This window comes from Carassius carassius, chromosome 46, assembly GCF_963082965.1.
Source record: "Carassius carassius chromosome 46, fCarCar2.1, whole genome shotgun sequence".
NCBI classification, from domain to species: domain Eukaryota; kingdom Metazoa; phylum Chordata; class Actinopteri; order Cypriniformes; family Cyprinidae; genus Carassius; species Carassius carassius.
Window position 1 is genome coordinate 377,501 of NC_081800.1, and position 21,013 is coordinate 398,513.

General features: G+C 35.9%; 1 protein-coding gene and 2 non-coding genes across 3 annotated transcripts; 2 read left to right on the forward strand and 1 right to left on the reverse strand.

Moving 5' to 3' along the window:
• Positions 1–38: 38 nt before the first annotated feature.
• Positions 39–157, forward strand: LOC132129811 (5S ribosomal RNA). Its single transcript, XR_009428585.1, has one exon. It is a non-coding gene; the product is annotated as a 5S ribosomal RNA (ribosomal RNA).
• Positions 158–241: 84 nt separating this feature from the next.
• On the forward strand, positions 242–360 carry LOC132129908 (5S ribosomal RNA). The gene has a single exon (XR_009428657.1). It is a non-coding gene; the product is annotated as a 5S ribosomal RNA (ribosomal RNA).
• A 14,811-nt stretch (positions 361–15,171) lies between these two features.
• Positions 15,172–16,589, reverse strand: LOC132129264 (sterile alpha motif domain-containing protein 3-like). Its single transcript, XM_059540777.1, has 3 exons — positions 16,437–16,589; positions 15,599–15,805; positions 15,172–15,464 (listed from the first exon to the last, which is right to left on the reverse strand). Exons 1-3 carry the CDS (start codon positions 16,578–16,580, stop codon positions 15,285–15,287), a joined length of 531 nt encoding a protein of 176 aa, XP_059396760.1. The 5' UTR covers positions 16,581–16,589; the 3' UTR covers positions 15,172–15,284.
• Positions 16,590–21,013: the final 4,424 nt, after the last annotated feature.

Below are 21,013 nucleotides of genomic sequence, written 5' to 3' on the forward strand. Positions count from 1 at the left end.
GCTGATCTTTATATAGCCCTCTCTTTGCAGCAGTTTTCGCTTACGGCCATACCAACCTGGCTATGCCCGATCTTGTCTGATCTCGGAAGCTAAGCAGGTTTGGGCCTGGTTAGTACTTGGATGGGAGACCGCCTGGGAATACCAGGTGCTGTAAGCTTTTGGGTTTTCTTCCCTACTTATATAATGTACTGGAGATTAGAGTGGCTGATCTTTAAATAGCCCTCTCTTTGCAGCAGTTTTCGTTTACGGCCATACCAACCTGGCTATGCCCGATCTCGTCTGATCTCGGAAGCTAAGCAGGTTTGGGCCTGGTTAGTACTTGGATGGGAGACCGCCTGGGAATACCAGGTGCTGTAAGCTTTTCGGTTTTCTTCCCTACTTATATAATGTACTGGAGATTAGAGTGGCTGATCTTTAAATAGCCCTCTCTTTGCAGCAGTTTTCGCTTACGGCCATGCCAACCTGAGGGCGCTAGAGAGCTAGTGAGAAACAGGAAGTGAGGTGGCTATAGAAGGGTGAAGAAGGTTCACCCAAAATTGTTTTTTTTTTTTTTTTTTGGTTATTTGAGTCTTAATAATTGTTTTTGTTTACATTTTTGGTTATTTTTGTTACTTGTCCTCCCAACAACATAGCTGTTTGGGAGGGATCATTTTGTTTTTGGTTTTTGTTGTTTTTTTCGTTTTTTGTTTTATTTATTTTTGAAAAATGGATGGAACTACGGCAACAGACATGGACTTGGCACGAGGAACACGGCGGCAAATGACAAATGGACTGGAAAAAACTCAACGAGAAAAGGATGGACCTGAAAGGAGATTTAAAAGAACCTACACCAAAGAAGCTACAGTAGTAGTGGATTTGACTGAAGTGCACGAAGGAAAAGCAGAAGACATAATACAAGCGCTGAAAGATAAGTTGGATGTGACAAAAATATTAGCTGTAAGACCCAAAATGATGGAGTACGAAATTACGTTTGAAAAGGAAGAAGATATTGAAAATCTGAGCGAAGGATTGATGATTAAAGGAAAACTAAGAAATTAAGAAATTGAATAACAGAGAATTTGTTGTCTCTTTCATGCATCTGCCCGCTTACCTGGATGATGCAGAGATTCTACAGAAGCTGGAGGGATTGGGGGTAACTCCTGTCTCTCAGATAAGAAGAAGATTTTATACCGGCACCAACATAGAAGATGGAACGAGGTTCCTTAAGGTACAGTTCCCAAAAGAAGTGGCCTCCTTGCCCTACAGTACTCGAATTGAAATGGAAGATGGTCCACAATACTATAGAGTGATACATAGCAAGCAGGTGAGAACCTGAAGGTTGTGTATGAGCCCTGATCATGTGATGAAGGACTGTCCAGACTTTAAATGTTTTAAATGCTCGGAAACAGGCCACTTCGCGAGGGACTGTACGGTGGTGAGGTGTCCAGACTGCAATTGTGTACTGGACAAATGCGAGTGCTGGTATGGAGACCAGCAAAATGGAGAAGAGAGGGGGAGTGGGCAGATGCATGAGACAGACAATGAAGAGGAGCAAAGGGAAGACACCGGAGAAATGCAAAGAGAGGACAATGTAAGCAAGGACAATGAAAATGAGATTGAAAAGACTGAGTTAACACAGGACATTGTGGAAATGGAGGTACAGATGGAGTTAAATGAGGTTGGAAAAGCAGAAACGGAAGAGCCAGAAGAGACTGAATGGATCGGTGAGACGGACAGAAAGAACAAAGACAGTGAAAACATGGGCGGAGACAGCACTGCAAGTACATCCAATAAAAGAAGAAGAAAAGTTAAGGTAATACCCAATTTAGAGAAAGCTAAAAATAAAATGTGTAAACAAAGTAATGAGGTGAAACAAGACTGTGGAAGAAGTGCAAAAGAAGGGGAGGAAGTAGGATAACGAAATTATGATGCTAAAGTTTGTCTTTTTATCTTTTTTAATTGTGTTGAAAATTGTTACTTTTAATGCAAGAGGGTTAATGAATGGTGTGAAATTTGAAAAAGTCAAGGAACTGTGCAGGGATGAAGATGTGATTTTATTGCAAGAAACAAACTGGAAAGAGAGTGTAATGGAGGATTTAAAAAAAGATGGGAAGGGGAATTATTTTTTAATAATGCTGAGGGAAAAATAGGAGGAGGAGTTGCGATGTTAATAAGAAAAGATAGAGGTATCAGGTCAAAGCAAATGTATAATGACACAAAAGGAAAATGCATGGCTGTAGAAATTAAGATGGATGAAGATGATTTTATTTTAGTAAACGTACATGCTCCAAATGAAGAAATAGAAAAGAAAAAATATTTTAATGTAATAGCTGAATTCATGGAAAAATGGAAGAGGGTAATAATTGCGGGGGATTTTAACACTGTTTTTAGTAAAATGGATATGGCTAACGGAATGGTTTTTAAATCGGATGGGGGAAGAAAGGAGTTAATTTCATTGATGGAGGAGAAGAACATGATTGATGTGTGGAGAGAAAGAAATGGGTAAAAGAGGGAATTTACAAGAAGACAGCTGGTAGGGAATTGTATGTGTCAAACTAGAATAGACTACTTTTTAAGTACTAGGAATTTGGAATGTTTTATTGATGGAGTGTTTTATAAAGAAACGACTTTAAGTGATCACAAAATGGTGCAAATGAGAATGGATTTTAAAAAGGAAATGAGGGGACCAGGGGTATGGATTTTAAACACTGAAGTTTTAAAGGAAGAGAGTTTTAAAAAAGAGATAGAAAATAAATTAGATGAGGGGAAAAAAGACTTGATGTACATAGAAGATAAAAGGCAATGGTGGGAAAACATGAAATATGACATAAAGAAATATGTAATGAATTACTTTAAATTGTTACAAAAGGTAAAAAGAACAAAGGAACAAGAAATAAGAAAGACGTGAAGAGAGGAGTTAAATAAAAATGAAGTAAACGTGCAAAGAGTAATTGAAGTGGAGGAAAAGTTGAGGAAAATCGAAGAAGGAGAATATAAAGGGGCAACGTTAAGAAGTAAAGCTAAATATACAGTAGAAGGGGAAAAATGTAGTAGATTCTTTTTTTATCCTTGAGAAAAGCAGGGCGAAGGCAAGAATAATTAGAGAACTTAGGAATAAGGAAGGACAAGTTGTTTTAAGCACGGAGGGAATTTTAAAGGAAATAAGCACATATTATGAAGAACTTTTTAGATCAGAGGAAGGGGATGAGGAAAAAAGGAACATTTTGTTACAACAGATAACACGAAAAGTCGGTGAGGGAGATAAAAAGGAATGTGATAAGGGAATAACAACTGAGGAAATTATACAAGCAATAAATCAGCTAAGTGTGAAGAAAAGCCCAGGAATAGATGGTATTGGAAGTGAGTTTTATAAGGTTTTTAAAGAAAAAGTAAGCCCGATTTTAAAAGAAGTCTATGAAGAGGTTTTTAAAAAAGAAAGAGTACACCCAAGAATGGGCTTAGGCTTAATGAAAATAATCTACAAGAGAAAAGGAGACAAAGCGGAACTGAGGAATTTTAGGCCCATTACAATGTTAAACACAGATTTTAAAATTTTAGCCAGGGTTTTAGCGAACAGATTAAAAAATATAATGCCAAACATAATAGAGACTAACCAGGCATATGGAGTAAAGGGGAGGGACATAGCAGATATCACGAGTAGCATAAGAGATATAATCGGGTACATAAAAGAAAAAGGAAAGGAGGCATATATAATAAGCATGGATTTCGAGAAGGCTTTTGACAGAGTGGAGCATGGGTTTTTATTGGCGGTTTTAAAACAATTTGGGTTTGGAGAGAATTTTATAAAATGGATCTCAGTTTTATACACCGATATTTTAACAAAAGTTAAATGTAATGGTTTTTTAACGGAACCTTTTAAAGTTTTACGGTCTATAAGACAAGGGTGTCCACTGTCAGCGAAGTTATATTCTTTGGTGGCTGAACCATTAGGGCTTTTAATAAACAGAGAGAAAAAAATAAAGGGAATAAAACTAGAAGAAAAAGAGGAACTGACTAAAATATTCCAGTATGCTGATGATACCACAATTATTGTTGAAAATATAGAAAGTGTTAAAGAAGTAATGGAAAAAATGAAATGCTATTGTGAGGGATAAGGTGCAAAAATAAATGAAGAAAAAACGGTATATATGAAGTTCGGAAGGTCAGAGGTTTTAACGGGGGTTGTTAAATTCCTAGAGGTACAAGAAATGAGGATTTTAGGAGCGGGGTTAGCAAAGAATGAGAAGGAAACTGTTGATAATATGTGGGATGAGACATTGGGAGGGATGGATAGGAGACTGATTTTTTGGAGAAACAGGTTTTTAAGTTTGAAAGGAAAAATTTTAATTGTAAACATGTTAATGTTATCAAAAATGTGGTACAAATTACATGTGATGCCATTGCCAAACTGGGTTTTTAAGAGAATAAAAAAAGAGTATTTTAGAATTTTTATGGGAAAAAAAGCCTCCAAGGATAGCGTACAATACGCTGATAGGAAAACCAGAAGAGGGAGGGATGGGTTTAGTCGATGTGGAACAGAAGATGAAAAGCATGAGGGTAAAAGTGGTTAAGAAATATTTGGATGATAAGAAGAGAGATGAATGGAAGAAATTGATGGGTTTTTATTTCAATAAATGTGGGAATTTTAACCTTGGGGAAAACATTTTATGGATGAAGTTGAAAAGTTGGATGATGGAGGGGATACCACAGTTTTATAAAGAGGTTTTAAATGCTTGGAGGCTTTTTTTAACAGAGGTGGATTTTAATCCGGAGGGGAGGGAAGCGATTTTAAATCAGCCTCTGTTTTTAAATGACAAAATAAAGATACACGAGCGAGATATCTATTTTAAGAAGTGGCTAAAAGTGGGGATCGTAAAAGTGAGAGATGTTTTATGGGAGGTGAAAGAGGGATTTTAACCACTCCAAGTGATTAAAGATGCAATGGAGGAGGAGAAGGAGGATTTTAATGTCATGGTTTTAAAAAAACAGTATGAAGATGTCAAGAAAGCAATCCCAAGGCAATGGCTAGATGATATTAAAAAGAAGGGAGAACGAGAAAATAAAATGATGGTGTTTTTAAAATGTAAAGAAAAGAGGGTGGATTTTAATTTGTGTACTGTGAAAATGTTCTATGAGTTTTTTATAAATAGAGTTTTTAAAAAACCTGTTGCCAACCAGATTTGGTTAAGGCATTTTAATGAAATCGAAGAAAAAGGCATTTGGAAGAATAGAACATGGAAATGGTTGGATGTAGATTTAGAATGTTTAGACTATTTTATCAGACAAAATGTGATCTATACAGAAATGAGATTGTGTATAATGCAGAAGGCAACAAATGCTCAATGTAAAGTCTGTAAAAAAGAAGATGAAGGTATTTTACATTTGTTTTTATTATGTGGAAAACAACTCATTTTTTTAATGAACTGAAAGAAATTGTCAAAGAATTAAGAGAAAATGAAGAGGTTACTGACTGGAAAAGGTTTTTTATGCTGGGAATGACAGAGAACAAAGAAAATAAGAAACTTGTGAATTTGTTTTTAATCTTGGCAAAACAAGCAATATTGAAAAGGAGAAATGTAGCCAGAAACAGAGATTGTATTTTAAACTTATGGGTGCTTTTTAAACAAATGGTAGAAAGTTATGTAGAAATGTTATACAATTATTTTAAATTGGAAAACCAGATGGCGGATTTTTATAAAATTTTCACAAATGATGTTATATGTATCTTTAAACAAAAGCATTTTTACATGCCAGGAGAGGATGATTAAGATGACATATTGTTATGTAATGTGAATTTTATTCCTTCAGCAACAAACTTCAATGACGATGTTAGTTTGATTATGAGATGAATGAAATTGTATGACTAAGAAAATGTGTTTGTTTTGTAATAACTGAAATCTCCAATAAAAAAAAAAAAAAAAAAAAAGGCTATGCCCGATCTCGTCTGATTTCGGAAGCTAAGCAGGTTTGGGCCTGGTTAGTACTTGGTTGGGAGACCGCCTGGGAATACCAGTGTCGGGTCTCGGGGCTAATCACCTGTCTTTTTGGTGTGGGTGTGTGTGTGTTGGGATGGTTTGACAGCTCACCACGTCTGCCTGTTTGTGTTTTCCCCGCCTCCCTTGTTTCCCCGTTGTTAACCGTAATTGCTCGCCACCTGTTCTCTATGTCCTTCTAATTTTTTCCTCTTTATTATTCCCTGTGTTTCTCTGTCTATTGTCAGACTGTTGTTATTCGTACCGATAGCTCCGATCATCTAGCAGCTCTTTGTACTTACCCTGTCGTGTCTTGTCCTCAGGCTCCAGTGTGTTTAGCTTGTTTCTCTGCTCTAGTTCTTGCAAGCCCAGAGCTCCTAGTGGCATCTGCTGTTCATCCTGTCACTGCGAGTGGAACCTGTGAAACGTGACTCATCTTCTCTGTCCCCGCTTTGTGAATAAAGCCTTGAGTTTACCCGCATCTGAATCCAGCCTGCTTTCTCCTGACAACCAGGTGCTGTAAGCTTTTGGGTTTTCTTCCCTACTTATATAATGTACTGGAGATTAGAGTGGCTGATCTTTAAATAGCCCTCTCTTGGCATCAGTTTTCGCTTACGGCCATACCAACCTGAGCACGCCCTGAGTTGGTACGATCCAGGAAGTGTGAGGTGGCAGTTTGGGAGGGAAAGGCTCTCCCCTATTTTTGTTTTTTATGTTTTGTGTTTTCTTTTGATAATTACTTAAACTTTATAAGTTAAATTTATTTTTTGTTTAAACCTCAGACAGTTTTACTGTCTGGGGTTTTATTTTTTCAAAATGACGGATATTACAGTTACTGAACCGGAACGGATATTAGACCAAGAGACTGAGGACAACGACTACACTGAAAGAAACAAAGAAATGGACAATGGAAAGGATAAAAATGACAAAGAAACATGGGCAATGGTTGCCACAAGGAGAAAGAAGAATGGAATGGATGCAAGGAGTAGAGAAACAGAAGAGCTATATACAAGTCAAGGTAAACAAACAAGCAATTATACTGATGGAAGACGAGAAGCAGTTCAAAGAAATGAGACAATGAAAAAGATAAAAAGGCAATCGAAATATCAGAGAGACTACAAAAAAGAAGCAACGCTAACAATGACTGTTAATGATCCAGAGAAAATATCTGTGATGATGATAATAAAGGCAGTGGAAGAGAAAACTGGATTTGGAAAGCTGTATGGACTGAGGAAAAAAAGTAATTTTGACTATGAACTAACCATGGAGAATGAGATGGATTGTGATAAGCTAATAGATGGACTACTGATTGATGGACAGTTTTGTGAGATCAAAAAACTATGTAAAACTGAAAGAATTGTCTCTTTTTTGCTTTTGCCAAACTACATAAAAGATGATGAAATCGTTCAAAAACTGGTGGATTGGGGTGTAAATCCTATTCTCCCATTAAGAAGGAGATATTATCCTGGCACCACTGTTGCAGATGGAACAAGGTTTTTAAGAGTAAGATTCCCACAGGACATTGTGCCTCTGCCATATAATGTGAGATTTGACACAGAGGAGGGACCAAAATACTTCAGGGTAATTCATGACGGCCAGCTAAAGACTTGCAGAATATGTGCAAGCACAGAGCATGAAAAAAAGGACTGTCCTCAATATACCTGCAGAGAATGTCTGGAACAGGGGCATTTTGCGCGGGACTGCCAAGCCCCGCGGTGCCAAAGATGTGAAAAGACATGGATGAGGTGTACGTGTGAATCTGAAGAGGAGGACAATGCAGAAATGGAGATAGAGGTGCAGGAGCACATGGAGGAGACAAGCAGAAATAGAGGGAAAGATGAAACACAGGAGGTGAATGGGATTTCTGATGATTTAAGTAAGCAAGGAAAGGAGGACTCCACGAGGAGAGAGGACAACGCAGATAAAGAAATTGAAGTGCATATAATGGAGACTGAGACACATCAAACTGTTGCTAATGATGGACAAATGAAAGAAAAGGAATGTGCAACAACGAGTGAAATTGCAGCTGGGTGGAATAAAGAGGAGGTAAGCGATGAGGAAACTGATGAAATTAACCTTGAGCTTGAAAGCAGAATATCGGACATTATGAACAGAAGACGTAAAATGTTAAGAGTACCGGAAATAAATATTAAACAAGTATTAAAGAAACAAAAGTTAAGAAGAGAAGACAGAGCAAGGCTAAATGAAGATAAAGTAGATCTAAATTCCTAGATATTAAGAGAGACCGCATATGTATGATGGGTTGTTTTGGTTTGTGTTTTTTCTTTTATTTCATTATGAGTAATTTATGTTTGGTCTCAATTAATGTTAGAGGGTTGTCATCTAAGCGGAAGTTTGAAAATATAATGAATTTAACAAAACAAAGTGATATTTTATGTATACAAGAGACTGGATGGAATGAAACAATAGTTAATGATTTTAAAAAATGTTGGGATGGAGAAATATGGTACAGTAATGACTTAAATAAGAAAAAAGGCTTGGCAATATTAATTAGAAGGGGAGTAGTAGAATCAACGAATGTTTTATTTAAAGATAACAATGGCAGGATTTTAACTGTTAAAGTTATGGATAGGGGAGAAGAAATAACAATATGTAATATACATGCTCCAAATGAAGATATGGAAAGAGTTACTTTTTTAAAGAATTGAGTGTTTTGATTAATGGATGGAAGAATGTCATTGTTATAGGAGATTTTAATACTGTTTTAGAAAGAATAGATGTTGAAGATTTTATGGTGTATAGAGCTGATGTTGGAAGAAAAGAATTGAAATGTATGATGGCTGAACATAAATTTGTAGATGTATGGAGAGATAGAAACAGAGTCAAAAGAGAATATTCGAGAAGACAGTGGGTAAATACAATTTTAAAACAAAGCAGAATAGATTTCATTTTATGTGACAGAAGATTTGAGCATTTTATTTCAAAAGTTTTTTATAAAATGTATAGCGGGAGTGATCATGATTTTTTATACGTAATGATGGATTTTAGTGGAGTTGAGAGAGGACCAGGTGTATGGGTGGTTAATACACAGCTTTTACAAAACGAATTGTATAAAATGGAAATGGAAAATCTAATTATTAATAGTGTAGATGATGTTTTATATGATGAAGCAATGTGTGTGGTGGGACAATATAAAATCAGATATCAAAAGTTTTTCTATTGAATGTTCTAAAAAAATACAGAAAGCAAAAAGAGCTAAAGAAAGAGAACTAAATAAAGAATGGGAAAATGAAATGAAAAAGATAACTGAAGGAAATACGGATATTAGGAAAATAGTAATATTGGAAGAGAAACTCAAAAAAGTGGAAGAGGACAAATGTGTGGGTGCTAGAATAAGAAGTAAGATAAGAAATACAGTGGAAGGGGAAAGAAGTACAAAGTTTTTCTATGATGCAGAAAAGACTAGACAAAAAGCTGATTTAATAAAGAATGTTTCAATGGAAGGTAAAAAGATAAAAGATAAAGAAGGGATTTTAAAAGCGGTGAAGGATTTTTTTGGTGTTTTATTTATGAAAAAGGGAGTTAATGAGGAAGATGAAGTATTTTTGTTAAATCAAATCAAAGTTAAAGTAAAAGAGGATGATAAAAAAATGTGTGATAGTGATATAACAGAAGAGGAGATAAATGAAGCTATAATGCAATTAAGTAATGGGAAAAGTCCTGGTTTAGATGGTTTATCATCTGAATTTTATAAGGTTTTTAAAGATGTTTTAATACCTATTTTGAAAGATCTTTTCATAGCCATTTTTAAGAATGGACAATTGAGTGAGAGTATGAAGAAGGGCATGATTAAAATAATTTATAAAAAGAAAGGAAATAAAGATGATTTGCAAAATTACAGACTATTAAGTATGCTCAACACAGATTATAAAATATTAGCCAAGATTTTAGCGAATAGACTTAAAAAAGTAGTTCCCCACATCATTACGACTAATCAAGCATATGGCGTATTAGGAAGAGATATAGTGGATACAGTAACAAGCATTAGAGATTTAATTTGGTACATAAAAGAGAAAAAGAGTGATGGTTTTTTAATCAGTATAGATCTAGAAAAGGCATTTGACAGAGTTGAGCACAAATATTTATTTGATTTAATTCAACAGTTTGGTTTTGGTAATAATTTTATAAAGTGGATGAAATATTTTTATACAGATATTTTTAGCTGTTTTAAAATAAATGGTTTTTTAACAGACTTCATAGGAATATCTAGATCTATAAGACAAGGATGTCCCTTATCAGCTTTATTATATACTTTAGTTGCTGAACCGTTAGGTTTAGCAATAAATGGAGAAAAAGAAATAAAAGGTTTTTTAATAGAAGACAATGTAATAGAACAAAAATTGTTTCAGTATGCAGATGATACTACTCTGATTTTAAAAGATTTTAATAGTGCTGAAAAAGCTATGGGAATTATTGATAAATACTGTCGAGGTTCGGGTGCAAAAGTAAATAAGGAAAAAAGCGAATACATTAAGATTGGAAAAGTGGACATTTCAAAAAGAAATTGGCAGTTAAAAGAACAAAAAAATAATATAAAAATTTTAGGCATTACACTTGGATATGATGAAATTAAAACTAGAGAAATAAATTGGGACGAAACTGTAAACAAAATGGAAAAAAGATAAAATTTTTGGAAACAGAGAGTACTGTTTCTAAAAGGGAAGGTACTTGTATTGAATTCTCTTTTTTATCCAAAATGTGGTATGTTTTAAGTGTCGTTAGTTTACCAATGTGGGTACACTCTCAGAAAAAAAAGTACAAAACGGTACCTTTAAGGAACAAAAGCTTGTCACTGGGGTGGTACCCTCAAAGGTACATTATTGTACCTTGAGTCAGAGGAGCAAATTTGTACCTTACTTGTTTGTACCTTCTAAGGGCCAATACTGTACCTTTGAGGATCAATAATGTACCTTAGACAAAGGTACAATAAAGTACCTCTGGAAAAAGGTACAATTTTGTCCCATTAAGGTACCACCCCAGTGACAAAGCCATTTTGTACCTTTAGGTGGCAAAAAAGTTCCTTTTTATTCCTTAAGGAGTGAAAGAAAATAAAGGCAAACAACAACTAACTGAATTTTAGACATTTATTTTAGTCCTTAAATGGAAAACAGTTTAATTCACAGATTCAATAATAATTCATCTCACAACCATACAATGTAACATCCCAAAATAAAATGCCACAATGTTTAGGATGTCATGTCTGATATAAAAAACATAAAAAAAAAAATTAAATACATTTTTTAAGAAGCATTTCACTGACCAACTGTCAACTTACTGCCACTCCAAAAACAAAATGAACAGCGATATCAGAGAATAGATGCATGGCAAGGGAATAAATACAATGGAACCATTTATATTTTCCTTCTTTCAATTTCATGAACATCACTAATAAGAACAGCAATATAGTGCAGAAAAACATACGTTTATTATCAAAGACCAAGTAAAACACTTTAACACACCACACCAAAGTAAAGAGAGTCACTTAACGGATAAACTACATGACACTTGATGTGTTCTGGATTAAAAAACACAAGCTTTGAGCTCATCTACAAAGCTCTACAACCCTCCCAACACAGCTTAACATAAATGCCGCATACTGACAAACAGTTTATCATCAACACAGTATGTATCCAAAGCATGAAAATCCATCACCTCAAAAGGGTCTAGGACAGTCCAGTCCTGTTCATATTTCACCAAGTAGGCATAATAGTGATGACAGAAAGAAAGAGGAATTAATAGTTTTCCACATAACGCCCAATCTGTGTGTATGTTTAGAACATATTTGACCTGAAAAAACAAAGGTATTTTTTCACAGTGCAAATGACCCACAATAAAGACATCTCCCACACAGTATTTAACACTGTTAATCACAACCTCTGTTACTCGGTTGAGTGTAATGTCCTGAAAATTGACATGTTTGTACTGCTCACTAACAGTTATGGAATGCCTAAGAGCTGAAGGAAGAGACTGTAACAGTGTGTTAACACTGCGTCCCATAACCCTCTCATAATCCCCAAACATATTAGTTGAGGAAAATTCCCAACACTGTCTAAACTGATGGCGGCTGCTTAAAGTTGATGTAACATTGATAAAGTTCCTTGAGGAACTAGCTACCTGTTTGAAATAGAGATTTCCCTTCAAATCTCATGCACCACAAAGACCGTAAAGGACCGTAGGACAACAATTGACGAGAATAATGGATCAAGTAATGACATTTTGGAGTTATCACATTTCCAAACTCTTTTTCCATGGCACACAAAAACTCAGAAACTAATTGGTCAAGAAGAAGAAGGGACTCTTTTTTTACAACCGGTGCCATTACAATGTCGGCAATTTCACGACACAATAAATAGATCCGCCAGTAACTGCAACTTTCAGGTACCCTGTGTGCCATCAAGAAAGGAAGTAGGCGGAAGAAACACCACTTCTGTGAAGCAGATCCAACAACACTGGATCCATGTAAAATATTTTCTGAGAAAGCCACAGGCTTATTTGTCTTATCATTTTGTCCAATGGACATCTTTCTTAGTTCATCATTTAGTTCTTGTATGGTTATATGTTTTTCTTGATGAGCTTTACATACAACAAGCCTCAATACCAACGGTGCTACACCCTCCAAGAAATCATGCATGACGTCTGGAGGAAGAGATGTTGTGACGTCAAAGTAATCTAACTGGTCAAATACACATCCACCACGAACTCCATACATTCCTTTGTTTTCTGGATTTTGTTTTACACATTCTAAATGGTATCTGTGTACATCAACATTTCTTAAAACAAAATCAGATTCACTGAAGTTCTTTTTCATCTCAGAGTGAGTAGCCATGCAGTATCTACAGATTCGACCAGCACCAAAAGACATGGCAAATCCACCTATCATGTGAGATGACAGATTGTCTCCCAATATTGCAGCTACAGCTCCAAAAACATGCTTCTCCATGCCATTAACAATGATATTAAGTCCCTCTGATGACAGTTTCTTAAGGTCATCAAGTAATGGCTTCAAAATTACATCTAAACCAAACTTTTTTACGTGAACGTAACGGACAAGCAAAGCTAGATGGATATGTTTTAACTGTGAGCAGTACTTTGAACCTATGTTTCCAACAGTGTAGTAAAATGCACAAAGTTTGTGCTTGTTGCGTTTAGAACCCAGCGGGTTACACACCTCAAATTCATCCTCATATAGGTGTAACCTTAGAGCATCTGGATTATCTGCAAATATCTTGTGGTTCCTGAAATAAAATCCGCCTCTATAATCAGAACAAGTTCATCTCTTTCACAGTTTCGCTCTCTCTGCATAGAATCCCAAACATCTTCATGAGAGCAGTATTTCTGAAGTACATCACAAATGGCTACATAAGAGTAGCTTCCAACTTTACGACCACTTGGGTCTCTCAGTGCGTAGTCTACAGGTTCAGTCATTTCAAGGTTGGATTTGCAGTAGTTTTTTAACATATGCGGAGACCTAACAAGTTTTGATGCCTCTGAAAAAAAGTCAGAACACTGCAGAACTTCATAAAGTTCAGGACAAGATTCCACATTGAAGCCATTTTTTTCAAGATGATATTTTAGAAATGCATCATAGTTTGCTTTAAAGAAGTCAAACAAAAAATTTACATCATCCAGTATTTCTTGTTGAACAGTCTGAGGAAGGTGGTTTTTTTCCCTCGATTTCAGAATAAAGCCAAAAAGATTCTCTCTAAACTGCACTAACAGTTCATTCATCTCAGGAGGTTCAGGAGGATTGACAGCATCACTGGGCCCCTGCTCCTCCTCACCCACTACTGTTTCCTGGATATCATGAGCAGTGGCTCGTCTGGAATGTCTTAAATAAATGTCTTTATGCTTCCTGTAAATATGTCGTCGGAAGGACTCATATTTAGAAAATGTTGATTGACAGTTGTTAAGGCCACACGTTATGGTAAAATGTGGCTCATGTGCATGAACAAGTCCGATGTGCTGGATTAACTTCATCAATGTGAAGGCTCTTCGAGAGCATTTAGGACAGCTGAATGGTGTAGGCATTGCGGTTGTTGATCAAGCTAAAATGTTGATTACCCTAGTCACACTAACAGGTAGAGGCTTATCATCAACCTCAGACATTTTTAGAACATATCGCTGAATGAAAATCAGTGTGTTCTTCAGGCGAGATGGATATACCACGTTGTAGATGAAGTAAGCACAAAAAGCAGCAATAACACCTTCCTCCAAACCAAGCGCCCTGCAGACTGACTGCCCATCCAGTTTGACCACTGCAGGGACCCTTGGAGTCAGCACACTCCTCCAGTCAGCGACAGCGTCAAGTTGTACAGTAGGATACGGCGATGGTGGCTGATCCTGCAAGAGATCATAAAGTAGTTACCTTAAATCTACCACAAACATTCATTTAAAAAAAAAATAATAAAAAAATTAAAAAAAACACAACTGTTCATATATATATATCTCTATCTTAGCACAAATCACACCCAGCGGTAATTCAAGAAATAAATCTCCGAATGCGACACGTGAAACTTCGGTCTTCCGACCTTTTACCATCGTGTCAATAGATTTTGATTAATATAGCGAGGATGAGAGAGAGCAAGATTGGAGAGAGTGTGCGCGCGACCGGGCCTCTCTCTCTCTCTCTCTGCTCGTTCTTTCAGTTAACATGCACCCTAATTAAACAAAAAGTTTAGCAGCAAACCAGCCGGGTACCTAGTTTGTTTCAGCGCGCGCTGCGCGCGAACGAACACCAAGTCACATGAAATTGCTCAGGTCCTACTCGCAACATATAAATAAATAAAATTTCACGCAATTTTTTTGGAATTTTAGAAGAAAGGCCTGCACTTAACACAAATTGAAACTCATAGGCCTAGTTGGATGGGGGTTCGGAAATTTAATACCTCATCAGATGACGTTTATTACTTTTTAATGCCCTTAATTTTAGCTAATTTCATTTACTACCTTTTAATACTTTTTACAACCCCGCGGACACCCTGTATGAAATAAGACATCCAAGGGATGCATATAATTCTCCCAGTCTCTGTGGGAAGTAATGTAAAAAACAAAAAAAAACTATATGCAATTTACACACCTCCCCAAGTATGACGAGAATGTCATTTTTCTCCCTGAACAGGATCGGCAACAGCAGGATTGCAGCTCTGAAATCAATCCCTGAAAATTAAGTTAAAAAAAAAGAAAAAAAGGAAGTGTATTAAATTAATGTACAGTGTATTTTGGTTAGTTAGACCTTATCTTGTCTGAAGACAAATAGAAAAGAAATGAATCTTAAATGGCTCCACAACACTAGGGGTGACCATGGCTGATCAGTCAGTCACTTACCAGGGACATCTTCAGTGAAGGCAGCCCCCCTTCCTCCAAAGCCAGATCTGCAAGGGGAGATTTCCTTTGAGTCAAGCTAAGCACTTTGGGTACTAGGACCTTAAAGCCATCTTCGAATCTTCGGCAGATATTCATTTCATCATGAAGCCGGCCCATTTCCTGAAATAGCTGCAACACAGCACAAACAAACGGGAAACATGTCACAACATTATCATAGATTTTAAAATTAAATTTCAAAGAGAGCCTTTAGTAATTTATTATGAACTCCCAACACAAATGTAAGGAAATAAATGCAGACAAACCCCGCATGGACTCTTAAGGAATGGATATTTGTTAATGGCTTCTTTGACAGTCATCCCATTGGCAATCTCTCGCCTTCTCCAAGCAAATGTCCTTATCATCCGTTCCTCCACCATTCGGGCATCTGGCTGTGTCTTCTGATACTGGTCCTGCAGGACTTTCACATGGCTCGCTACTGAGGTATCATCCTCCCCAATAATATCCACCTTCTACAACAGAGAGATGACAAACATTTGCTCATTTGACAGTTGCTTTTCCCCTTTTTAATGTTTATGAAAAATGAGCCCTTAATAATAATTTATTACATTTTATATAGCGCTTTATCATAGCTACTTAAAGGAGAACTCCGGTCAACTTTAACATTGAGCTCATTTTTTTGTACATTTGGAGTGCTGTCAATACAGAGAACAACGACAAAAATCGGTGTTGCCTACACATATACATATCTTTCACATCTTCTGCAGTCAGATTCACTCGTGTTCCCTCAGAAGGAATCACTCACATTTTCTGTGCACTTGTAATGACACATCAAGGATGTTAAGAGGCTAAAAGCAGGTTTAAAACTTGCCCCATTGAAGTCAACAGGGTGCAAATTTTAAAAATAGAATAACTCCTTGTAGGCAACACCGATTTTTGTCGTTGTTCTCTGTATTGACAGCACTCCAAATTTACAAAAAAATGAGCTCAATGTTAAAATTGACCGGAGTTCTCCTTTAAAGCACTTTACAGGGGGCACTATTCTCTTCCACGCTGGGTTAAGGGGCTAACCATTGGGCCACACTGCATGTGTGTAAAACATGCACACATAGATATACAGCAAACCAAAGAAGATGCTCTGACCTTTGATGCCTTGGCTCGTTTGCTTGTGTTTTCTTCCTGTTGTAAAGGCTTTGTGTGATGACCAAATTTCTGTTTCATTCTTCTCACCTCTTCATCATCTACCAGTGGCACCCGCTCATATTTGAACTTACGTTTGAGAGACATGTGCCAGGCATGCTATTTAAAAGAATATAAAATAGAACAATTAAATAAGCATACAAACCACTTGCAGAAAACTGAATGCACAAGCATGAAAATACATGGTGGAAAACAATGTGTGCATCAAAATTCAGAGAACATAGTTAATATCTTGACTGGATTAGTACTCTAGGTATAATAAATAAAGGTTGGCAATTAATAATCGATCAACTCACATAACCATTGCCTTCTTTGTCCTTTAAGAAAGGGTATTTCAAAATCAGGGCCTTACACACTTTCACATAGTCATCATTGGTCGGAAACCTGTAACAGCGATGCAAAAGAAGGTGAGGAATGTAACATCAGACATAGTATTAATAACTCAAATGCCGTGATCCAGTTGGGTTGCAAAACTTACATTTTGATCAGGGCCATGGTTTCATACAATGTTCTTATGATTTTGTTGTGATCGGATCTCTCAATTTTGCATGGCGGTTTTTGGTCCAACTTTGTCTGAACATCTCTGGGAAATTTAGGAATGATGAAAACTGCTGGGAAGGCTGATGACGGGATGGCATGACTATGATAAAATAAAACAATAGTCTTAAAACGTTGGCAAATTAAACACACTGTAACAATACAAGTTAAAGTCCGGCAAAGTAGATGTTACTTCAGTAAAAGTGTACAAGTATCATCAGGAAAATGTTAAAGTATAGTAAAATAGTATTATAGAAGTAAAATAGTAGTATAGTAAATAGTATTAAATTAGATAGTTAAAGTATTAAACCATTGTAGAAAGAGTAAAGGATCCAACCAGTTGTGTTGTGTTTAATGATCTCATCATCTCAGTTGGACTTGTAGCCGTTATATTGTCGGCTAGTTTACTTTAGAATCAAACATCAGATTTTATAAACTACATTTAACTAGTAACTAAAGTAACTAGTAACTAAAGCTGTAACAGATGAATGTAGCGGAGTAACTAAAGTAACTAGTAACTAAAGCTGGAACAGACGAATGTAGTGGAGTAACTAAAATAACTAGTAACTAAAGCTGTAACAGATGAATGTAGCGGAGTATAAGTAGAAAGTGGCATGAAAAGAAAAGACTCAAGTAAAGTACAAGTACCTCAACATTTGGTCTGAAGTACAGTACTGGAGTAAATGTACTTAGTTACTTTCTACCCCTGCATTCAGACTACACAGACAGTGTAACATTATGCATTAATGTGCACACACTAATGCATAATGTTACACTACATAAACTACCAGAGCCAGGTGAATTCAGATCCAGATAAAAAGCTTCTTCAGTGGTAACCTTAAAGCTATATTATATTGCTATGAGATTATAGAGTTATAGAGTTACCGGGACAGGCTCGAGAGTTAGTGTCACGGTTTCTTTCCACTGCTGAACAAATCGGTTGAATTTGGCTTGCTTCTTAAACGATCCTTCAAAGAGGCATGAAACCATCCTCTCAGTCAATCCATAGTCCACTGCTTCTCCGTCAACTTCATTGTCTAGACAATAGAGAAAAGAAAAACAGCAATGTTAACCACCATTATCAACAATTTAAAAAGGCACATTATGTCAGACTTTAACGTTAGTGTAAGTCAATGGGGAAAAAAATTGTTTTGATCCAGTTTGGTTCAGTGGGTATTTTTCTCATAACTTATCCAGAGGTAACTTATGGGTTTGCCATTTGGTCCGGACTTTGAGAAGCCCTAATATCCATATAAAAACACATTGAAAGTATTTAGGCATAGCTACCTCAGAGAAGCTAGAAATGTGTCTCTCTCACTCTCTCTCTCACACACAGCCCTGAATATTAATATAATAACGTTAGGCCTATCTTATTTTTTTTTTCAGGACAGCGGGGAAAGTATTGAAAGAAGTTAAAACCATTAATGATAGTAATCGGTTTAATTGTATAACAACAGCTAGATAATGTTAGTAATGTTAACGTTACTCAGGGAGGTTAGCAACCATTGGTCGGTTCTGTCAGTTAACCTGATGTTGGAATTTAACGTTAACGTTAGTCTTACATGGTTTTACGAAGATGTTCTAAGACAGTTTGACGACAAAATAAAGACTAAATCATACTTTCAAACCCTCACAGGATATCGACAGTCACATTCCGCCGAAATTGCTTTGCTTTAGCATTAAAATATTTCAGAACAAAAGACTGTTGGGCGGCAAAAAGGATTTTTTTTTCATCGTTCTCCTCTGACGCAGTCCAGCTAACTTAGCTCACATAAGTAAGGACAAAAGACTTTTCGGCGGCAAAAACGCTTCTCATTCAACTCTGACGCAGTAGTTTTATAGCTTAGCTATAACGATAAAAAAAAAAAATTTTGCAGCCCATTAGTCTTTTGTTCTCAAATATTTTAATATTTCATTAATATTTCACATTAACTTCAACTTTTCGGCGGCAAAAATGCTTCACATCCAACTCTGATGCAGTAGTTTTATAGCTTAGCTATAATGATGAAAAAAAAAAAAAAAAAAACGTTTTTGCAGCCCATTAGTCTTTTGTTCTGAAATAATTTAATATTTTATTAATATTTCACGTTAACGTTAACTTTTCGGCGGCAAAAACGCTTCTCATCCAACTCTGACGCAGTAGTTTTATAACGTTAGCTTAGCTAGCTATAAAACTACTGCGTCACAGTTGGATGAGAAGCGTTTTTGCCGCCGAAAAGTTAACGTTAGCTCGATGGTGAACTGTAGCTAAGATAGTACTGCTACTTATAATAATAGTATGTGGAATGGCAATATGGGACATAATACTGCTAATGTTTTAACTAACGTTAACTAGTTAACGTTAATAATGGCAATCGTCAATGTGAGTCTAGCTAGCTAATGTTGACAGAGTATGAACTTGGCTAGACATTAACAGTAAAAGTTAACTTCCAACTTTGAATTAACACCACAAACACTGATTAAAAATTCAAATACTTTACCTTTGAATTTACTTCTCTCCTCTTCAGTGACCTCTATCCCAAAATGAAATAACTCCGTGATTAAATCCTCCGTGGATAAATGTCGAAGCGCCATCCTCCCGCCTTTGATCGACACTAACAGAGACTGACAGTTGGATCACTGTCGATTCACTCATGTATGCTTCCGCGCTGCAATATTTATGCTTCCGCCGAGTCGAGCTCTGGTTAGCCTGTAGCTAGATCCTTTCAATAGAACACAACTTAAAGCGTTAACAATTATTTGTCTGTTTTATTCTAATATAAATAGGGTAAAGGGTTTGAAAATCAAATTCTTCAATACTGTTTGTGAATATAAATGATTACATAATCCTCATTAACATGATTAAAAATTATTCATAGGGACACTTCACAAAAAAACAAAAAAACATTCTGATTTATTTTGCCCATATTTCAAAACTTTGATAGTATAGGTTAACTTGTTTCTATATTGAGAGATGACATTTTCAACATCCACTAATTCACTGCCATTTTACATTTAAACATTAAGGTACAAATATGTAAGGGACAATTATGTACCTTACACCTCGAAAAGCCCACAATGTACAATGGAAGGTGCATAATTGTACCTTAAAGGTGCACAATTGTACCTTAAAGATAAATTTTTGTACTTTTAAGGGTACAAATGCAAAGTTTGTACCTTAGGGAACAAAAATGGACCTGTATTGTACCTCTTTTTCTAACAGTGTATATAAGAGAATAAAAACTATGATTTTAAAGTTTCTTTGGGATGGTAAGCCATCTAAAATTGCATATAACACAATCATTGGAAAGGTGGAAGATGGAGGATTAGGACTAATAGATCCATGGCTGAGAATGAAAAGCATGAGAATTAAAACATGGGGGGTGGGATTTTATGGATGAAAACAAAGAATTGGATGACAGAGTGCTTACCAGAGTTTTATAGGGAAATGTTTAGTGCCTGGGGAAAATTTTTAGATAGACTTGAGTATGATCCACATGGGAGAGAAAACATTTCAAATCAACCTCTGTTTTTAAACCAAAACATTTTAAAACAAGACAAAGGAATTTTTTTAAAGAAATGGATGGAAATGGGGATTACAAGAGTGAGATGTTTTGTATGAATTTAAAGAAGGGATTTTACCAACACAATTTATTGTAGATGCAATGGAGGAGGCAAAAGAGGATTACAGTTAACAAGTAATAAAAAATAAATATGAAATCATTAAAAATGCAATACCTAAAGAGTGGATAAAAAGAATAGAAAGTATGGAAGGAGAGCCAAAAGAGAAATGTATTCATGTGAAATTAGGGGAAAAACTGTATGATTTTAAGGAATGTACTGTGAAAATGATTTATTGTGCTTTTAGAGATGATGTTTTTAAAGAGCCGATTGCAAATGGTTACTGGGTGCAGAAATTCAAAGATTTAAAAAAAGAGTGTATATGGAGAAACATGACGGGGAAATGTGTGGAAACAAAATTGGAATGTTTGGAGTATTTTATA